Source organism: Mastigoproctus giganteus, chromosome 2, assembly GCF_048544385.1.
Source record: "Mastigoproctus giganteus isolate SK-2022 chromosome 2, ASM4854438v1, whole genome shotgun sequence".
NCBI classification, from domain to species: Eukaryota; Metazoa; Arthropoda; class Arachnida; order Uropygi; family Thelyphonidae; genus Mastigoproctus; species Mastigoproctus giganteus.
Window position 1 is genome coordinate 256467398 of NC_143576.1, and position 21795 is coordinate 256489192.

Sequence of the window (21795 nt, forward strand, 5' to 3'; positions counted from 1 at the left end):
CACCCCATCGCACTGCAGCTGTTGATATGCTTTTGGAAAGTGAGGACATTGTTCGTATAGATTGGCCTGCCCGTTCCGTCGATCTAAATTCCATCGAACACATATGGGACGCTCTGGGGAGACGTTAGCGGCACGTCTATACCCACCAGAAAATGTTCTCCAGCTGAAGATGGTGCTGACTGAGGAATGGACGATGTTACCGCAAGAACTTGTCAACAACATTGTTCTAAGTATGGACAGGCGGCGCAAAGCTTGCATCGACATTAGGGGTGGCCATATCTCCTACCGAAGACCACCTGTTCCCTTTGTTCCATCTTTGGCAGTGATGCATCTGTATCATGGCAGCCAGTGCTATGTTGCCATTTTTGAATAAAGTCCCCTCTGTACAGTTTTGTTTCCGTTGTTGTTTCCTTCATCATTTCTGTACCTCATGAGGTTCCTTTGGTATACTTTCCCATATCCAGGCCACTCCTATGAGAAGTTACATGTGAAAACCTGACTGGTCCTTAAATTTTGCACACCACTGTAGGTTAGTTAGACATGATCTGCCCTTAACAAAGCCATACTGGTTCAGATGATCTTCCCTGGCACAGAAGATCTGAAATGTCTTCTACCCTTTTCTCAGTTATCACAAAATTATTCAACTCCTAGTGTTGCTAAAGCTTACTTAGATAGGTGGTAGTACGTTGAAATTTAAAAAAACAAACAAAAAAAAAAAAACAGCAATTCTTGTAATACATCATCAGAACTGAATGATTACAAATATTAAATCAGTTAACCTACATCAGTGGGATATTAATTTTACTTTCAGGCTTCGTTTTCAGTGACTGGTCAAACAAGCATTTTCCACAAAGAAAAATATGATGGATTATTTAAGCAATCCATCAAAAAAACACCCCACTCGTGACGGAAGAAAAAAAGAAGATATCATCATTTTTATAATCGTTTGCATTTCCATTAGGGAATTTAAAGGAAAGGTTGCTATGGTTACAGAGAGATGACGTCACTGAAAACAATATATGAGACAGGATATGACAAAACCGAGTCATTAGTGTCAGGCAGCTCTCGGAAGCTATTTGTTTCGTTAAATCCTGCACTTGTGTACATGCAGTTCCTCTGACACACGCTTGATGGATCTGCGAAAGGAAATCACTCCACTACTGCTCTTTGCTTCCGATTGAGACCAATTAATAAGAAGAAAAAGTGCGCAATTTCTGACTGATGGAGTAAACAGGTCATCGTGCGCTCTAGAAGATAAGGTCGAGGTTAGTGGGGACATGCGTGTGGTGTGCGTGGCGTAATATCTGATGTCATCGCTATTGGATAATCCATCGGAGCCACCCGCTCATAGAATACACTAATGTCAAGGGTAATTGTGTCATCGTAATTCCCAGCTGCGCCACTTCGTAGTGTGGGGACAGGCAAAATCATTTTGACATCATTTACTTGGATTTCAAGAATGATTTTGATTCTGTTGCGCATAAGAGACTGCTGCACAAATTGGAGCAGCGTGGCATTAAGGGCAAGTTCCGGCTGTGGATAAAGGGATGGTTGAGAGGGAGAAGACAGAGAGTGGCAATCAATGGGCACTTCTCTTCATGGACTAATGTGACCCCAGGGTTTGGTGCTGGGCCCATTGTTGTTTTCTATATTTATTAATGATAGATGAAGGGATATCAGGCTCAATGTCCGATTTACAGATAATACAAAGGTTGGCAAGATCGTTAATAACAGTACTCAATGTGAGCTACTGAAAGATGATTTATAAAAATTTGGCAGATGACTGAGAAGTGGCAGTTGTAGCTTAACATTGACAGATGCAAGCAGTACCACACTCGAAATGATGTGGAAAGAAAAAGACATGAGAATATTTGGCAGTCAGACATGAAGTTCTCTGAACGGTGCAGATAGGCTGCTAGGTTAGCTCATGGGGTTCTGTAATTGGTATACAAGAATTTTTCTAGCAGGGACAAGGAGGTGATTGTCTCGTTGTATAGGGCAATAGTTAGACTGCACCTAGAGTATTTCGTTCAGATCCGGAAGTTTCATTTTAGGAAGGATGCTTATATCTTGAAACGGGTCCAGAGAAGAGCAATAAGAGTAGTTATAGGGGCATAAAACGTACTCTTACCAGAAAAGACTCAGTTCTGCAAATTGGAAAATATGTGCGAAAATTTCCTTTCAACAAGAGTTTAATTGATTGTTTGAACAAACTTCCATCTGGTGTTGTGGAAGTGGGTGGTTTGAGTAAACAGAAAGGAAAGATTGAACAAATGGAGTGGGTAGTGTTGCACCAATTTGCCACCACTAATGCTTACACTAAATGCGATTATTCGTTGAACTAACAGGTTGCGAAATATTATTGTAGCAGTTATTCTAAAAGAGATGTCCAACTTGTTTCATTAAAATACTTCCGGTGCTATTGGACATTATACTCTTATAACTAAATGCACTGATTAACTTTACTCAAATTTAATCACAATATCATTCCTGTTTATTCTTTTTTATTCTAAAATTCTGTTTGCGTTTCAGACTTACTTTCTAAAGAGGCTCAGCGTCGTGCTGTTCCACTTGTTATCCCTCAGTATTGCCGTTTTCTTGCGACCAACAACGAAAGAAGAACTGATCGGTCCCACGGACAGCAGGGCTATAGTAAGTATCGGAATTATAACTGCGAGCGTTGCAATTCTGAATACTCCAACGTTCAGGGATGGGCACCTGTGCATTGCATCTCTCTCTCTTCTTCTTCTTTTTTTTTTTTTTTTAAATTCTTAGCCGAATCAGTATCTTAAGAGATTAAGATAACAGACGGTGCCCTCCTGTTGCTTTTAAAGGTATTATTACTGAGGTTGAAAGCTAGGCATGACTTTGAAGTTCTCAACTCTTTGCATTTTGCAAAGTGTGGTGCGAATTCCTTTTGATTTCTTTCCTTTTTAATGTAAATAAAAGCCCTAAAATTTCCTATTTTTCTCAACAGGAATGATTAGCTTAAGAACTAATAACTGTTCTCTCCTTTAACAACTAGTGTCGTTACTGTGCGGAGATCACAGTGTGCCTGGGCTGCATAAGCTTTGCAGTTGTCGAACAAATTAAAGAAATCCTTTCTCAAGGCTTCATGGGCTTCCTTATTAACGTGGTAAGTAGGACTCACAAGCACCATTAAGCTTTCTTAAAACACTGCTATTTTAGCGCTGGCCTTTCATACTATTCCGGATATAGAAAAACTGCCACACTGCTTTAGCACAAGTATTGGGGACAACATTCGACTGCTGTTGTTGTAATAGGGTTTTAGGATCATCAGCAACTAAGACACATTGCTCCGTGTATACCGTCTGTAAATTTCGTGTGTTCTGTGGTCGATTTTCTGTTTGCTGGAAGAAAAACCCCGAGTTTCCGGGAGAGAAAAAAAAAAAAAAAAGCCATGCTACACTGACTAACTCAGTTACCTTATAAGAAAGGCCCAAAAAAATTCCCCACGTCATCGACAGGACTCGAACTCAAGTCTTTTCCACCCAGTGTGGAGAGGACGGCGATTTTACCAACTGTGCTACCCACGAGGGCATATTCCACTGCACTGCACAATTCGCCTCCATTAAATAGTGACGTTATAGAACATCAGAGATGGTAGTCATCTCGAGTCCAGCACATTCCATCTGTCTGATGCTAACTGTCCCTAAACTACATCAATCCAGTCATCGGCTATACTTTTTCGGTGTAATGTTCAACACTAAACCATATGATTACAACAAACACTGCTCATTTAGCTCTTCCAACATATACATATGAGCAATATTCGCTATGTCTATCAATGGCGCTTATGTGATTAATAGTTAACTCAGTTTTTTGCCTCGCGGGTAGCACGGTGGATATAATCACCGCTCTTTCCACACGGGGTTTGAATGTCTTCAATGAAGTGAGGAATTTTTATGAACTTTATTCACAAAGTGGCCGAGTTAGTCGGTCTAAGACGAGAATTGCTTGGAATTTCATCCAGGAAATAGCCAAATGGACACCACCTAAAAATACACGCAATTTACAGTCACAGTATACTTAGGTTCTTTAGGCGCCTAACAGTTTAACTAAGTTAATATTATTTGGTAAACATTGAAACAGTAGAAGCCTGTTTTGATATTCACCGAATGGTTTAACATTTCAAAGTCCTCGCGGTCAGCACAGTGGTTATAATCACTGGTCGCTCCATATCCAATGACATCTTCTGCTCTGTTTTCTTAGCTGGCTTGGTACAGGTAGCTATAGAAACAGAACTACTACTTTTTACAGTACATAAGGCTGTTAGCTCACTTGCATGTTACAACTAATGTAAACATTTTTTGTGCGTTCACTGTGGGGACAACCACCCTGCATTGTATACAAATATAAACTTACTGGGACATTGTCAAGTAAAGCTGAGTGAGTTGGCACAGACACAATACAAGGCGCAAGAGCAGGAACAACGACTTCTAACACGTACTTTTTAACATCTTATAAACTCTATAATTCGCTCCAACTCCTCCTACATTCTGACACTTCAAGGTAAAAATAAACGAAACGGGCTTTTTAATATTCGTGGTAGAAATAAAATATAAATTTTAAACTGGAAAAAGATTTTCAGGATAAAAAGGATTTGTAGTTTAAATTCGTTGATTGGTATCTTTGTGAATTCTCTTCATTCGTTTTGCATAATGAATGTCTCTGAATATAAAAATAAACTTTTTTTTAAATATCATCACTTACAACCTAGCGGTTACATTGCACAAGAATTCACCCTACTGAATTATTTTTCAGTCTTGACTTCTTTTGAAATAATCATCTACTAAAGCGGATAATCATCTTTCATATTTTCTAGATGCTAAGATGTCTCCTGGAGGCATTGAAAACTTGCTATTGTCAGTGGATTGTGCGTATTTCATTAGCAATGACCTTGTTACTACGCAAGGTTCCTCTTGAATTCATATCAAAAGACTGATGTACCTCCCATCATTACGAATGAATTATCTCTGAATATGAGCTCGTTGCATTACTACCAATCTTTTTGATTTTAACGGCTGTTCTTTACGATTTCTGTTTAAACGATGTATTTTTATTCTTTTTCAGACCAGCAGCCCGGCGAAGACAATATTTCTCCTCTCCAGCTTCCTCATCTTGGCCTGCATCCCTTGTCGAATACTGAACGACCGTAAAACTGAAGACTTTCTTTTAGCGTTTGCCCTTCCAGGATCCTGGTTCTTCCTCATATTTTTTGCCGGGTAATAGTGCTCATTATGTTGAAATAATTTCCATGTTTCATTTATTTACATACTTCTCACCACCAAAGGGCACACAGACCTTAGTGAGAGAGTGAGCATTACAGGGAATGAATAAAAAACAGTCGTTTTAATAAAAATACAGGACAATTCAAAAAGAATAATACACTTTCATATGTTTATTGTGAAGTAACCAATTTGCCTACAATCACTGAAAGTGCTGTTTAAAAATCCTCTCAATGCTTGATTCAATTTCTTTCGTCACCTGGGATGGCCTTGTTAGGAAAATGGCGAATCCACAACAAAAGGCGTTCTGCGTCCTGTAGTTTGCGAAGGAAAACTGTGCGACAGTGGTCCAAATGAAAGTTCCGTACACGTTTCAGAATACGTCCACCAACTAGGAGTAACATTTGCTGTAGGCATAAGAAACGTTTGTACCAACGATAAATGTTGCTCGGTTGCAACTGCAAAGGGAAAAGCACTGGTCATCCTTGTATATCAGAAGGAAAATGTGGATCGAATTCGACAAGCCTTCTAGCCCAGACAATCGCGAGTTATAATTGCCCCAGATAACCAGATCACCCGGATTCTCTCTCTCTCTCTCAGGACACTATGACGAACTGGCTTTTCCCTCGGTTAGAGGAAGACTCGAACGTCGCCGTAGCCGAGTGGCCAAGCTCGATGGTGCTTAAGTACACGTGCATTGAGTGACCGGGGTTCAAGCCCGTGACTCCTAAATACGGTGCTGTTTCTTGTGAACTCATTTTCCAGCAGGATGGTGCTCCGTCTAATTTTCATTACGAAGTCCGCCATTACCTCTGTGAAATTCTTCCACAGCTAGATTGGATGTGCTACCGCTACTGACCTGTCTTTCCACAATTGTCCACCCAGGTCGCCAGATCTCGCCCCGCGAGACTTCTTTCTGGAGAGAGTATGGCAGAAATTGGATTATCGACTTCATGTGTGTGACACGGGATGCCCTGAAAGTTTAAAGTATGGAACTTTGAGAGTTTCAGATGGTGCATGTTACATGATTGTAGACTCTTTGATTACTTCACAATGAGTATATAAAATTGTATAATTCTTTTTCAATTTCCCTGAATATACAAAATTAAGATTAATGAAACAGAATGAAAAGCACTTTCTTATACATAGATCAGTTAAGTGTATAATCAATGCGATAATTGTTTAAATTTCCTTTCACTTGAATTCTCGGAATTCAAGACGATATAGTGAAAGGGATTTGTTCGAGAAGAGCTGGAGAAACAGTAACAGAGTGTACGATATTGTAAACAAAAAGTGACCCTTGCAGTTGTCATCTGGATCGAAAAGAGATTCTGAAGTTCTGAAGTGATGGCAAACTGCTTCATAGTTTCAACGGCAAGGCGATTTCTAAAGCATAAGAATTTAATTAATTTGATTTGAATTCTCTCCATTGAGAGAAAGATATTCCCGTGAAAGGCGGGAATAACTTTTTCTCAATGGAGAAATTCTGTGAGAAAGATATTCCCGTTGTGAGGACCAAATAATATTACAATAATCGAAAACAGGAAGTATGGCTGCTTGTAGAGGAGAATTTTTGCACTGTTGTACGGGTGTGCATACTTATACCCATTATGGCAACAAAAGTTGGATTACCATGAATCTACTGACACAGAACTTGTCACTGTCCTTAGGTTTCAAGCTTTGAGATTGCATCAGTCAGTGCAGCTACATCTAATTGATACACTTTCCAGTGAAATCCGGTATTCTTTCTCCTACCAAGAATGGTCGTCTTATTTTTAGTACATTGGCCATTTGAGTTGTTCTGTTGCCAGTGAGAATTCTTTCTGATATGAGGCCTATTTCATTAGTCAATATTCTACTATGTAGATTCGCTTTACATTGATTGGATCAGATGCCCATACTTCAAAACAGCATAAAGGATTACTGAATATATACACTGTGCTGCCACTTTATTAGGTACACCCCTGCTGTGCACACAAATGGTTTGTCCCACATCCTTGCAAGTCACATGACCACAGTGTGGATATAAATGCAGCAGAACAACCTTTCTAGTATCAGTTAAGCGTACAAACCGTAGCAAGAATGGGGAAAATGAGTGATCTAACAGACGTCGAACGTGGCATGGTAGTAGGTGCAAGACGTGCTGGACAAAGCATCTCTGAAACGGCAGTTCTCCTGAATTTTTCACGCACCACAGTTTCAAGGGTGTATCGAGAATGATGCAACGGACAGAAAAGATCCTCTCAACGGCACTCCTGTGGAAGAAAATCACTTGTTGATGATAGAAGTCAGAGTAGGATGGCTAGATTGTGCCAACAAACAGGCAGGCCACAATGTCGCACATCACGTCAGAATACAACCTTGGTGCGTAGAACAAAATATCGCAACAGACCACTAGTCGCACTTTGTCACGAATGGGCTACAACAGCCGACAACCACATCGCGTAACTTTGTTATCAATGAAGAACAAGAGAGCACGCCTCCTGTGGGCACAGCAACACCAGCACTGGACTATCGAGGATTGGAAAACAGTTGCTTAGTCTGACGAGTCGAAGTTCCCGGTGCATCCTGTTGATGGAGGGCTGAGAATATGGCGAGAAACAACACGTATCCATGGACCCGTCATGTCTTATGACTACTGTGCAAGGTGCAGTGTTATGGTGTGGGAAATGTTTTCTTGGCACACGTTGGGTCCATTGATACCCAACGTGTGCCAAGATTCACGTCTGAATGCCAAATCGTACATAAACATCGTTGCTGACCAAGTGCATCCGTTCATGTTGACAGTTTATCCTCAGTCAGATGGTTACTTCCAGCTGGATAATGCGCCGGTGCACAAAGCCGGAATCACTATGGAATGGTTCCAGGAACATGACAATGACTTTTCTTTGCTGCAGTGGCCCGCTCAATCCGTAGATCTCAATCCTATTGAACATCTTTGGGATGAGCTGGAAAGGGCTGTTCGCTGCTGGTCTACACCTCCATCGAATCTCACGGAACTGCGTGACAAACTCATGTCTGCATGGTACTCCATTCCTGCACAACGTTTTCAGCATCTTGTTTAATCCATGCCTAGACGAATTCAGGCTGTTTTGAAGGCTAAAGGAGGCTCAACACGCTACTAGGTAGGTGTACCTAATGAAGTGGCAGCACAGTGTATATGCAATATATATATGCTGTTACCAGTTCGGGATCATGGACGTTAGTCAGTTGATTTCTTGTTAACCACTGAAGCCGATCCACTTTGACATGAAGCTTGTCGATGTGTCAAAGCGTAACTTTTGGGTCAAACGTCACCTCTAGGTCTGAGTGCTCCTTTGTGTTAGCATTCAGGATGCCGCTGATCGAAGTGTGCAAGTGGGAGGGATTCTACTTGAGAGAAAAAATCATCTGTGCTGATTTGGAAGGGTTGATTGTTTCAGTTGTTTTAAATATTTTTCTAGATCAGCTAGATTTTGGCTGATGAAAGTGCTGATTTGGTTGTGGTCGGCTCGTGTATTTATCGTTGTGAGCATTTCGATGTCATCAGTGTAGCAGCTGATATCGTTCTTGTTCATAATGAAGGCAAGATGGCTGTGAAGAGGATTTCCGATAGTACACAACCCTGTGGAACACCAGTATGGCGTATATCTTCGTATCCTTGTGAAAAACCATTTCGCAAGAACGTGGAAATACAATTAAGACTAATTAATCAATATAAAATGGCAATTGCACAAATACCACAGTTGGTTTTAGACTATTAAATTAAAGTGTGTACTGTATTTATATATTATGCTGCCATGAAGATTTATATTTTTTTCCCTTTATTTTCAGTGCTGTTCGTCTCACTGGTCCCTTCGTCACCATGATCTACAGCATGCTGACCGGTGACATGTTCCGATTCAGCATAATCTACGTCATATTTATGTTCGCTTTTACTCAAGGTGAGTGATCAAACATGAACTTTTATTTTATTTAAAACTTGCGGAAGTGTCCAGCGATTTGCACGAAAACTTAAAATTGAATAAAATCTTGGTTTTAAAACCAGAAACGACTGTCAAAGTGCCCTGTTGATGGAGGATTAGTGGCATAGTGTTAAGGGTAAGATACAACCGGTGATCTCCCACAACTGCGCAGTCTGTACTCTTGCGAAGTACATATATACAGGACTCTGTAAATGTCAGAAATGTGTGTTGTATGTGTATAGTATTGTGTTGGGTTCTGTTGTTTCTCTGGCTACTTGGCCGCAGGGGAACCTAATGGGACCCTGTGTTGCCCGCCACCACCACTGGAGATGGACCAGGCTGCATATCATACTTTAGCTGGCCTTTGCCATGGTCGCCTGAGCTTCATTTTTTGTTGAAGAGAGTTTAGAGGGAATATGAGAGGCGTAGTCAGACTGTGGGGTGAAAGAAACGTGGACTAATAGTGAAGACAGTCTACCACCATGGATTTTGGCGAATTGGGGGTAGGGAAGGTTTTTAAAAGTCCCAGGAGCAGGTGCCCCTGTGCGAACGCCATTTGCCAAGCGCTCCGTGTGTTGATCCCGCACCCAGTTGAGTGCCAGCAGTGACCCCCACCCTAAAGTGAGTGCCAGCATGTATCCTACCCATTAAGGGTTCGCAGCATAGTATCCGTAGCACGTATTTACATTTATCCTCCCCTTGAAAGAGTTAGCAAAGAATGGGGAGTTTTCTGGACTGTTTTAGCAGCGGTGAGCTTGGTATGCTTTCTGGTGAATGCAATATACTGTATGTATCTCGTCATTCAGTAGATCTTTCTCCTGATTGCGGGGAGTTCCTCGCATTACTGTAAACAGTCGTAACCAGTGGGTTTCATAGGAGGGACACTCATACATAACACGGGCCCAAAACTTCTCATCTCCAAAATGACAGAAAGGATGTGACTCGATACCCACAGAGTTGAGTTTTTGCTGGAATGATTCGTGTCCTGTTAATAAAAATGTTGCTTGCAGCAATCCAGGTGAGTACCACGGAAGAGACTTGGGAAAGGTTAAGCTGACTGAGGGAATGAAATTCTTTGTTATTTCTCCTTTGTGGATTGAATTCCACGATTCCTACCAGAGGCAATGCAGGTATCTGAGATTCGGCTTCCCCCCGTTTGTGGTCGTTTGTCAGGTCCAGTTGGAGTTTTAGTAGCTGTGTGCTGGTGGGAGGGCGGGATTTTTAATCCAGCATGGTCCTTGACTTTCTCAGGAGGTTGAGACATTCTTTCAAGTTAGATAAAATAAATTTATTATATTTTAAATTTGTATTTTTAAACCTTACAAAATGAAACAAAAAAGCTTCATCTTACCTATGTTTTATTTCAAATATTAATTCGTTCTTATTTTGGCTCATTTTCCCAATATAAATTTATTTTTTAATATTACTGATTTCAAATTTGAAATTATTTAAAATATCAAATCACAATTTTAAAAAAAATCATAAATCTCAAAAGAATTAGAAAAAATCAGAAGCAATTCTTCGTTACTTCTTTATTTGATCTAATACTATTTGGGAATTTATTTATGTATCACTTGATTCAATTTCATCAACTTTTGATCTGAATTGAACATCAACTTTGAATTACTTAGAAGCACACATAAGAAATGGAAGAAGCACACATATTGAAAAACGTTTATATACGTACATACTCCTTGGGTCCCACAGACTTGAAATCTGTATATATTTAATTTTAAATGATAACTTTGTCATTATTAGATATAATTACAGTACACGGTTGATGTAATGCAGTTTAATCAACAAGTATGAATTTATTATTTATACTTGTGTTTGATAGAACTATAGAACATCAACCGCACTACGGTATTTACAATTAAATCTACTGTATTTATACTGTAGATCTGGCTTAAAATAAATTTTCAATCTTTAAAAAGAACTAAACGAATACAGATTCATAATTTTTCTTCAAATCTCCAAAAGAATAAAAAAAAAAATCCCATTCTGCGACGAGTTTCACGCAAACAGAATTCCGAGTATCATCAGACACTTTCCCACACATAACTAAATCACATAAGAGCTGAAATTTTTAAGTTCTTTGCTAGTTCGGAAAATTAAAATAATTTCTGATTAACTTCATTAAAATAAATTAATAAAGTTAATCAGAAATACCTTCAACGTAGAGGAAACTTAGGATTATAATTGGAAAAGGGAAACGCAAGCAATAAGATTTATGTAAATATGAAATTTTAATGGTTGAAGACGTTTGAATTTTAATCCCTTTTCTTCTTGATTACAGCGTTTTTCTTCGTATTCAAATCCGCTGATAGCAATAAGAGGTTCAACTCTTACATGCAAACCTGGATGGGACTGTTCCATATGACTCTTGGATCTTACAACGTAAGTGCATCGTAAAGTTCTTGTAAAATTTGCTCTGAAATTCTTTCCAGAATTTTATTATTCAATATTCCGACTAATCATCAACTCCAATCCTCTTACAGTACGAAGAATTTCGAGGCACGAAGAACTTCATGCTGACTCAGTTCGTCTTCACCGCTTTCATGATCTTCACCCCAATCTTGCTGTTGAACATGTTGATCGCCATGATGGGAAACACTTACTGCGAGGTCATCACTCAGTCGGAGAAGGAGTGGATGAGACAGGTAAGAGATGCGGTACTTTTACTGGGGTTACCGTAATGGGGTGGACTCAATACATGAGATCAGCAATTTCAGTGCAATGACCTGTACGTTTCTTAATCCAAACTCAAGGGATCTTTTTAATCATACCATTTCCTTTCTTTGCAGTTTCGCGAGCTCCAAGTTTTTCGTACCAACTACATCATTAATCCGTAGAAAAATGTTTGGAGATTTGGTTGACCACACTGAATGGATTGGAGTTGTTCTAGAGTTACTGAATGAAATTTTTAACAAGACGGTGGTTTCTTGCCGAAAAAATTCGGAAAGGAATTGAAGATAGGTTTTTTTTTTCTGTGTCAGAGGAAACGTTGGAACATGTTCTTCACAACTTCGCACTTCGACACATTTTTGGTAAACGCAGAGGACACATGGCACGTGGTTACATCATGGTATTGCACTACCCCGAATAAGTAACGCTTCACGTATGGAGAAGTCTTCTCCATAGGTGAAACGTTACCTATTCGAGGTAGTGCACTACCATGGAAACCCATGCATAAACAAACTCCTTCATAATCTTAGGTTTGGCCAAGAAATATCTTTTAGAATGTTTTATGTTCTTCAGATGAATAAAAAATCACCCTTTAAGTTAATTAATTCAACGTCTTTAAACGTTCAATGTCTTCCATTAATTGTTACCACCATCAATGATAATGATTATGAACTTGATCATGACACTGAAAGAGCCAAAGCTGGTAGGTGTTCCAGGGTCATTTGCCTCTAACTTCAAGGTTATGATTGACTTCCTGAGAGATCACGTGGGGAATTTGTCGTCTAAGCAACAGACCTACTGTGGTGAGTTGATGGCTAGGCTTTCTTATTCCATTCTCTATAGAAATATCGTGTCTCAGCAAGCAAAATTCCAGCTACAGTTTTATGAGATCTTGATTGCCTTGCAAGAGGCAATTGTTATGCACGCATAAATTGAACACTGCGTGGAACTACCAAGGAAGGGCGAGTTGTAAAGTCGTGTGCCTCCGAGTAACTCAGTGTTCTAATTATTCTAGTTAAGCAAAACTTAAAAACTCGTGCGTCGGGTGCTTCCGTATCGGAAACGGTATGTCTTCTAGGTTGCTGACGGGTCAGTGTGGTTATTAGATGTACATAGAATGGTGTCGAACCGGTCAAACTGCCCTCCCCGGACAGAACTGTAAAGAATTATGCAAAGTGGATGTTCGTGATGAGTGAAAGGTGCAGCGCGTTATACAAGCTTAATAGTAGGTCACTGGGCGTCAGCTGACCTCGCAATACAGTATGGGGAATGCAAGAAGAGTATCAAAAATGACGATGGCTGCACACTCAGAAGTATGGGGTTGCACAGCAGACGACCCAAGAAACACCCTCTCCTCACCGCTGATCATCATCGATGGCAAATTCTTGGTGTCAACAACATGCTGGTTGGACACTGCTGGACTGGAAACCATTGTGCTAGTCGGATGAATCCAAATACCTGGTGCAACATGCCGACAGACGCCTTCATGTGTGGCGCAAGCAACACGAGTCCATGGATCAATTGTGTGGTAGTCACTATCCAGGCATGTGGCCGTGGTTGCTTAATATGGAGCACGTTTTGCTAGTAAGAACTAAAACCCCTGGTGCGTATGGACCAATGTTTAAATTGTGAGGTCTGCCGGCAGCTCTTGGGAGACCAGGTGACCCTGCCATATTGCATTTTTTATTGGACAGAAATGGAATCTTCCGAGACGATAATGCGCCGTGTCATTGGGCCCACACTTTGCACGAGTGGTTCGAGGAACACAGTGAAGATATTACCCATTTTTATTGGCCTCCAAATTCGCCTGACTTCAATCTAGTTGAACAGTTGTGGGATGTTTTGGAACGGAAAGTGAGGCGTATGGACACGCAACCGTCATCTATTCCATCACTGTGGAAAGCCCTTGCAAGAAGCATGGGTGCAGATCCGAATGGACATCTAGTGGAGTCAACGCCTAGGTGAATAGCGGCTGTTACCACGGTGGCCCAACACGGTATTAGGTAGATGGTCAAAATATCATGCTAATATGTAATCAAATATACCAAAATATGCACTACTTTTCAAAAATTATTAGAAAAGTGGATCGTCTAACTTATTGAAATATTGCTGATTACCAAGGCGAGTCAGAGATCAGTTGAAAAATCGCTTTTCTCTTCTCTTGAGATTAAAATTGTTGCAATGTTCTTTTCACATGTTGGCCTATCTGGAATTTTCTTCTGCATGGATATTCTTATCGCAGAGAACGCAAGAGACAATGATGGAGTGAAATGTTTTTCGTGATTGGCGATCCACGATTCCATAAGATTGGCAGTAGATTTGGTTTTTCATTTTGGTCGAAACCTCCAACTGCTTATTCTGCGAATTTTTTTAATTACTCTTCAATCCCGACACCGGGTGGAAAAAAAGGCCCAGGTTCGGATCCCTTCGATGAGGCGAGGAACTTTAATGGACTTTTTTCACTCCGTGCCTGAGTTAGTCGGTCTCAAGTGCAGATAGCAGGATTTTTTCGTCCAGCAGAAGAGGCAAATCGACCAGAGAACACACGCAATTTACAGACAGAAGTCATAAACGGGTATGTGTAAGAAATTACGGGTTGTATCTTTCAAATTGCAAATTGACTAAATATGCAGTGTTGCTAACAATATTACTGTTATATGCACTAATGATTAAAACGGCCACAATATGCATTTGGCCGTTTTAATCACTGTCTCTTTTCTCCAATTGCAGTGGGCCAAGATCGTGGTAGTCCTGGAGCGAGCGATTGCTCAAAAGGCAGCCAAAGAATACGTGGAAATCTATTCCATCAAGATGCCCTCTTTGGAGAGCAAAACGGGTCCCGTAGAAGAAATTCGTGGTGTTCTCGTAATCAAGAGTAAACCCAAGTCGAAAGCCAAAGAACGTAAGGGAGCACTGCTAAGCTGGAAGGTGAGTACTAGACCTGAGTGGCTGAACAAAACCGTAATAGAATCCCCCCTTCTCTTTCTCTCTCTCATATTCATTAAAATTACACAAACACTTTTCAAAATTCAGATCTTTCCGCAGAGATCCTTTGCTCTTTTTATTTTCTCTCTATACATTTTCCTCCTAGTGATATTTATTCGAGTCAATGGGAAAAGAGGGCGGGGCAATTACGTAACTACAACAAATGCGCAGGTAAATAATTGCATTGTTCTTTTCCATTTAAAGAATACTGCTTCCATAACGTTCACCAACCTCGTGCATGTGCTTCACTGTCTGATACATGACCACTCCTGGCGTCATTTGATATTCCATTTTAATGTCAGCTGATGAAGAGACCCGATATAGTTTGTATATTTGTAAATAGTTTAGTATTTTGTAATATTTTAAATTTTTGTATAGTTTGTAAATATTTTAATTAAATGTTTTAGTCCTACTCTTTCGGATGTACCAATATTCTTCGTGCATTATGGAACCCAAAGCAAAAGGGCTTTTCCTAAGTGACCTATATAAACGAAGATAAATAACTACATAGTGATATTTATTCCACCTTGAGCTTGCCGCATGGTGAGTTATCCAATGGGAGAAGAGGGCGGGTCACGTGGTACAAGTGGGCTAGTTATTATTATTATTAGCCATATGGTGCAAGGAAGACTGAGGCTTATGCTGCACCAGCCAAAAAACATTTCTGAGTTACCCTGAGAGAGAGAGAGAGAGAGAGAGAGAGAGAGAGAGAGAGAGAGAGAGAGAGAGAGAGAGAGAGAATCACTAAGAAAGAGAAGAATGATGATGTCCAGATCAGGACCCTCGGTATGCCAAGCCCATACTAACCAGATGTGAGCCCCTGGGGTATTTTTGTTGGTATTCCTTGCGTCCAACCCAGTGGACAAAGCACGCACTCAATTTTTTCTCCGAAATTCGCTTTCTATATTTCAGAAAAAAAAATACAGAGTTAGCCAAAAGTCAGGGTACACTTTTAATCTAGAAAAAAAAATAAAAAGCGAACTTCTATTATTTAAAAAGCCACAAAATTTTTACGGCCATATAGAGAGGAATATTAAATTTCAAACTTATATCTTTTAGCCTTAATGCATTGTCTTTATTTTTCGCAAATATAAGTGTGAATTATTCAGTTATAACTGTTTTTAGATTCTCTACTATAACGATGTTTCCTGGAATAGACACGGTCTTTTAAATAGAGCCACAATATCTGCGAGGATTACAATTTCATGATGGCAGTTGACTTTCGATAGGACCACGATGATCAATCCATCTATTTGGTAACGTTTTGTTTAGAATTCCTGACTTCAAGAGCATCATCCTTCATGAAAAAGAATCTCTCGATTTTAAAATCTTGAAATATTGATAAATAGCTGCTTGAACCAGAAGATTTAATTGTCACAGAACGACTGGACGCTGCAGAAAATTTCAATTTATTTACAAGTGGAATCTAACTTCCATCAACAGTTCCATCAACTTTTCAGATTTCCGGTTGCAGCCCTAGAAGTCATAACTCGAAGAAGTCCATAACATGCATAAGGGACCAATAAACCTTCAGTTGCTATATTTCAGCCACTTAAATTGAGTCTTCTTAACACATAAAGGCTCAATGTAAACGGCCGCAGCAACCACAAGACACAGTTGGTCGCAGGACATCGGTATTCCATCTTGCTGTTAGAGCCAGATAACGGTCCTTTCTGGTTTACGTACCCTCGGCTAAGCTTGGCCAGCTTTTCTTGCAATGGTTCCTAGTCTCCTGAAATGCTTCCATAATACCGAGAAGACACTGCATGACACATTAAGCCAACGTGCCACCTTCACCTGCGACTGCTCAGGTTCAAGTCGTCCAACGGCCATCCTGAGTACTGGAGATGTGGCTATCCCACCTAGCAAACCAAAAAACTGGAATGAAGTAATGTGGTCGCAATCCGTGTTTTTATAGGTATGAATAATTTGTATAATGTGCGGCTCTATAAGGTGGTAGATCGATTACTTTTGGATGCTCGGAATTTGCATACCAGAATGCCTATTATATCATATATTTGCCTCCGGCGCACTATTCGCAAAAAATATTCACGAAAAACATTTTGTTCTATTAATTTTGTCGAACAGTGTACAAAAATGCACTGCTCCACTTTATATGCGCTAACTACCGACAAAACTCACAACTACTAGTCATGAATAAAAACTCTACCCAGTTTTAAGCCGACCGGGATAGCCAGGTGGGTAAAGTGACTGCCTAGCAACCCAAAAGTCGCGGGTTTGAATCCCGCCTTGGGCTTGGATCAGAGTAAAAATGCAAAATCTTTGGGAGGTGCATTATGACCACAGAAGCCGATGTGCCAACAACTAACAAAAAAAAAAAAAAAAAACAGTTTTAAATAAATAAATCACTTCTATGGTTTATACTCCGGGACGAGTACATAAGATAATAGGAGTTCACCATATTCTTCTTCTTCACCACTCCTTTGTATGTTTTACTAAGATCAAAACACAAGCGTACAAATATGCACACAAATTGGACGACTATTTTTAATTAACCTCTATATTATATTCAAATTCCTTTCTTTTGTGTCTTCACATATACAGTGGCGGACAAAAAAACTGCATCACCTTAAAAAAAGTAACTTTTTAGTGAAATGTATAAGATATTGTTTGATTACAGTCATTTTGTTTGTCGCAAAGCAAAAGTATTGCGTCAGATAACGCTTCTATTGCATCAGACAGAATTGCAAGGTATTGCATCAGCCGTTTCTATAAATACGGCGTTGGAAGGGTGTACACGCTCATTAGTATCTTGTTTTATGGAGGTGTAAGCATGGCTCCATATGTTCAGTTGACACCAAGAAAAAAAAGTGTAGCTGTTGGTCCCAGGAAGGGCTGATAAAACAGGCTGCCACCAGTCAACAGTACTCGGGTTCTGAAATTGAAGCGTTGATATCTTGGAGTGCCTGAAACCCGTTATTAGGGATCACCACACAGACGGCCGAAACTGCATTTTTCAACAGGACTCAGCATCTTGCCACACAGCAAAATTGGTAAATTTTATGCTATTTAGATTTAATGATGAGTTCGTCTTCTTGTCTCACAAGGCTTAAAACATACTTACCCCAATGTTTACTCTCGTTTTTCTCCCTTAAGGTGCAGTCATACCTCAGAAATGCTGGCATTACAGTGATGGACTGGCTCAGCAATAGTTCAGATTTAAACCCTATTGAAAATAGCTGGTATATAATGTCGCGTAAAATTGCTCAGAAGAAGCCGACAAAAGTAAGATTCAGCTGCAGGAGAGCATTGTAAGGGTGTGGTACCACGAAATTGGGCATTCGTATATCCAGTTGATTTAACTGTATGTCAGATCGTTGCAAGGCTGTAACTGCAGCTCGAGGGGAACAACAAAATAATGAGGACTTATTTTGCTGATTTCCAGTACATAATACTATTACGTTAACTTGTCATTTCAGTTTGTACACGTAAATGCAATAAAATGTATGTTTGGTTGTCATGATTGCCATTTGCATGATTTCTCATATTTCCATTAATTACGCATTTTACCCTTTGGGAAGATATTTATGGCAATTAGGAATATCAGGTGGAGTCTCTTTATTGGATTTCCTTCACAAAGATATATATCCCATCTAACAAATGCATTTCGAACATTTCTGCAACCCGCAATGCAGCGCAAAACACATTATTTGCAAAATTCACAAGTGATGAAGTTTTTTTTGTCCGCCACTGTACCTGAATTAGTGAATTTCAATTCTTAGTTCTTTGAGGTTACCTTTTTAAAAGTAATTAAATAAAACATGACTGAGGACGTTCTATTTGGTGACCTATCACTTATAACAGGGTCCTCCACAATTCTGAACAATTATTAGATTTAAATAATTCTTCCTTTTTTTTTTCAATAAAACATTTTAATCAAATATATTGCAGTTACGAGTAATTAACCTGTTTGTCTTTGCAGAGGGTGGGCAAAAAGATTGTGTACGAACTACGTCAAGTCGGGGGAAGCGCAGAAAAGGTAAGGAAGAAATACAATCTCTTCCGTTCTGCTACTAGGATGCCGAAAGAGCCCGAAGCAGCCTCAGTTACAAGTGGGGAGCCCACAAGCACGAGCACTTCAATTATGGCATCTGCTGCTGCGACTACTGCTGGCAACATCCTGAAAAAGCGCACCACTCCTGGCATAAGCAGTCTGTTTGCAGACATCGATCCAAACGAGGATATCGACCCCAATGCCATCCCAGAACCCGATGTGGATAATCGTTTTGACAACGTCCTCATGCAGATTAGCTGGAACAGCGATATTGCCATGGGACGAAAAATAATTCTTCCTGAAAATTTTGCTCCACTCGAAGAAATTGATAACCCCGATGGACCCAGTTCTTCGGAAAACGAGACCGCAAGACCCGCTCCGACTGTGCAGAACACCCAGCCGCCACCAACAGCAGCTGGACTCCAAGCCAACCAAAATTCCCAGCCGCCACTAACGGGATTCCACGCCACCCAGAACACCCAAGCACCAGTAGTCGGACTGAACACCACCCAATATACCCAGCCATCAGTAGCTGGTCTTCAAGGTATTCAGCATACCCAGCCACAAGTACCTGGACTGCAGACTACGCAGTATATAGAACCACCGGTCGTTGGACTCCAAACCAGTCAGTATCCTCAACTACCAATAGCTGGAATGCAAACCGCCCAATATACTCAACTGCCAGTAGTTGGACTGCAATCCACCCAGTATACTCAACCACCAGTAGCTGGACGTCAAGCCACCCAGTATACCCAGCCACCAGTAGCTGGACTCCAAGCCACCCAGTATACCCAGCCACCAGTAGCTGGACTCCAAGCCACCCAGTATACTCAACCACCCGTAGCTGTACACCAAACCATCCAGCAACTTACACCCGGATTCCACACCAATCAGTATACTCAACCATATCCACCTGAATTCCACACCAGTGTCCAGCCTCTCGCCATTCAACAATTGCCACCTCCTCCAGATTATAGCAATATTGATAATTCACTGATGGCACCTGATCGTGGCTTCAACTCACAATCAGTCCCTCAGGATACTTCCTACTTCAGAACAGAAGACAGTTTCCAAACTAAATCCATCCCGCTTCCGACTCTTCCACCACTCACCCCACAGCCTCATTTCGAAGGCGCCCCCAGACAGCTTCCCGTGGAGCAACCATTCCAGATAGCTGATCAAGAAGACAGTTCGAAAGACTTTCTAAGGGAAAAAGTCTCTCTTCCACAAGAAATATGCCATTGGGAAAACACTGAAATACAATCATCACGTGAGCCACCACAGAAAGACAGTAGTCTTGAACCCGGATTGGAACTGCTTTCTATAAAACAAACATACGAACAACACCAGCAATCCGACTCCGTTCCTAGGCCATCAACAGGATTAATAGTGGAAAAAGGCGATGGTCTAATCGATTCCAAAACAAAATTAGTGCCTCGAAGTACCCTTGATCCCATCGAGAAAGGGGTCGACAACCTTGCCTATCAACACACGGGAGGCAGCTTGATGGAAGTGAAGGAGGAAGTTTTCACCAAAACAAATGTAGCCGACGTCCAAGGATTTCAGAAGGACAGCCTCTCTGTTCCTTCTGCTAGTAATTTCCTTGAACCTATTGACCCTAAGCATGAGCGGTCCGAATCCGAGAAGGAAGGAGTACAGTACTGTAAGAAACACCACAGACAGAGCAAGAAGAAGAAACGAAGGAAGATGCCAAAGCTTCTCGGCCGTAACAAAGTTGCAGCCTCCACCAAAGCGCCCACGACACCTGATGACGAAGGTTCCAGTCCCGACTGTGAGTCGGGATCCCCTCACGAACATTGCATCTGCGTGAACGTGGAGGCGAAGATGAGCTCAAAGTTGAACTTCGCTGCTCAGAAGAAGAAGAAACGAAAACAACACAAAGAGAGAACCCTGCAGCAAATCGACGAATGCAAGGAAAGCGACCTGGCCGAAGATGTCCCCGAACCGAAGGATGACAATGCTCTGAAGGCTAAACAAAGACGCTGCATGTCGGCAAGACCGCGGCCAAAAACTTGCAGCCGACACTCCAAAGGACGCGTCAATTCGTCTCAGACTTCATCCGACTCGGAAGATGACACCCGCCCGACCCTCAGCCTTTCGTGGCAACAGGAGGCGACCAATGAAGGTTATCCCGTCGATGCCGTCCCTACTTCTGTAGCCGCCTGGAAAGATCCTGCTCACGACCCCGGCATGTGAACGAATTTGCTTTTTTATGGACTCCAACGATACGTGCAGCGTAAGCACACACCGCTGTGATACATCCTGGAATCACTTCCAGACCTTGACAGAGCCCAGGGTCGCTATGGTGACAGTTGCTATAGACACCGAACCCTAACACACCGTACTGTGTACAAATGACATTTCATCGGACGTATTGATGGCGAAAAATGTACATTAAAAACAGAAAATACATTTCGATTTGTGTTGTTCCTTTGATTGTCAATTGAACACACACTGTCTTTCTTGATAAAGTCATGTGGTGTCCGTTGTTGAGCGGATTTGTCATTAATTTGCAAAAGTCCGGGTTCGAATCTCCCCGATGACGAGAGGAACTTATTCATTCTTAGGCAATCCATCCGTCCTTAGGAGGAGGTTCAGGGATTTTTTCTATGACCCACACACTATTTAGCCAATAAAAATCCCCTCTATGTATATAAATCAAAGTAATAATATTTGGTTTTAAATCATTTTAACTCACCTTAACTATCCTGGGGTGAGTTAAAATTATGTATCTACACTTTAACAATCTATGGATGCATTTGAACATTCCCCATAGAAGTCAAGGAAACGGGGTCCACGAGAACTGCAACTGAATCATTATAAGAATCTTAAAGGACATAAATTTGAATCCTTTCAGACCTCGATTACTGCATGCAGTACAGGAAGATGACCCAGA

General features: G+C 40.9%; 1 protein-coding gene across 1 annotated transcript in view; it reads left to right on the forward strand.

Moving 5' to 3' along the window:
• Positions 1 to 21095, forward strand: part of LOC150090403 (uncharacterized) — a 46425-nt gene extending 25330 nt beyond the window's left edge. The window contains exons 7-14 of the mRNA XM_090390302.1: positions 2533 to 2652; positions 3026 to 3136; positions 5095 to 5246; positions 9063 to 9172; positions 11490 to 11590; positions 11692 to 11853; positions 14609 to 14806; positions 18807 to 21095. Coding sequence (XP_090246428.1) covers positions 2533 to 2652; positions 3026 to 3136; positions 5095 to 5246; positions 9063 to 9172; positions 11490 to 11590; positions 11692 to 11853; positions 14609 to 14806; positions 18807 to 21095 — 3243 coding nt within the window. The remainder of the gene's footprint in view (positions 1 to 2532; positions 2653 to 3025; positions 3137 to 5094; positions 5247 to 9062; positions 9173 to 11489; positions 11591 to 11691; positions 11854 to 14608; positions 14807 to 18806) is intronic.
• Positions 21096 to 21795: the final 700 nt, after the last annotated feature.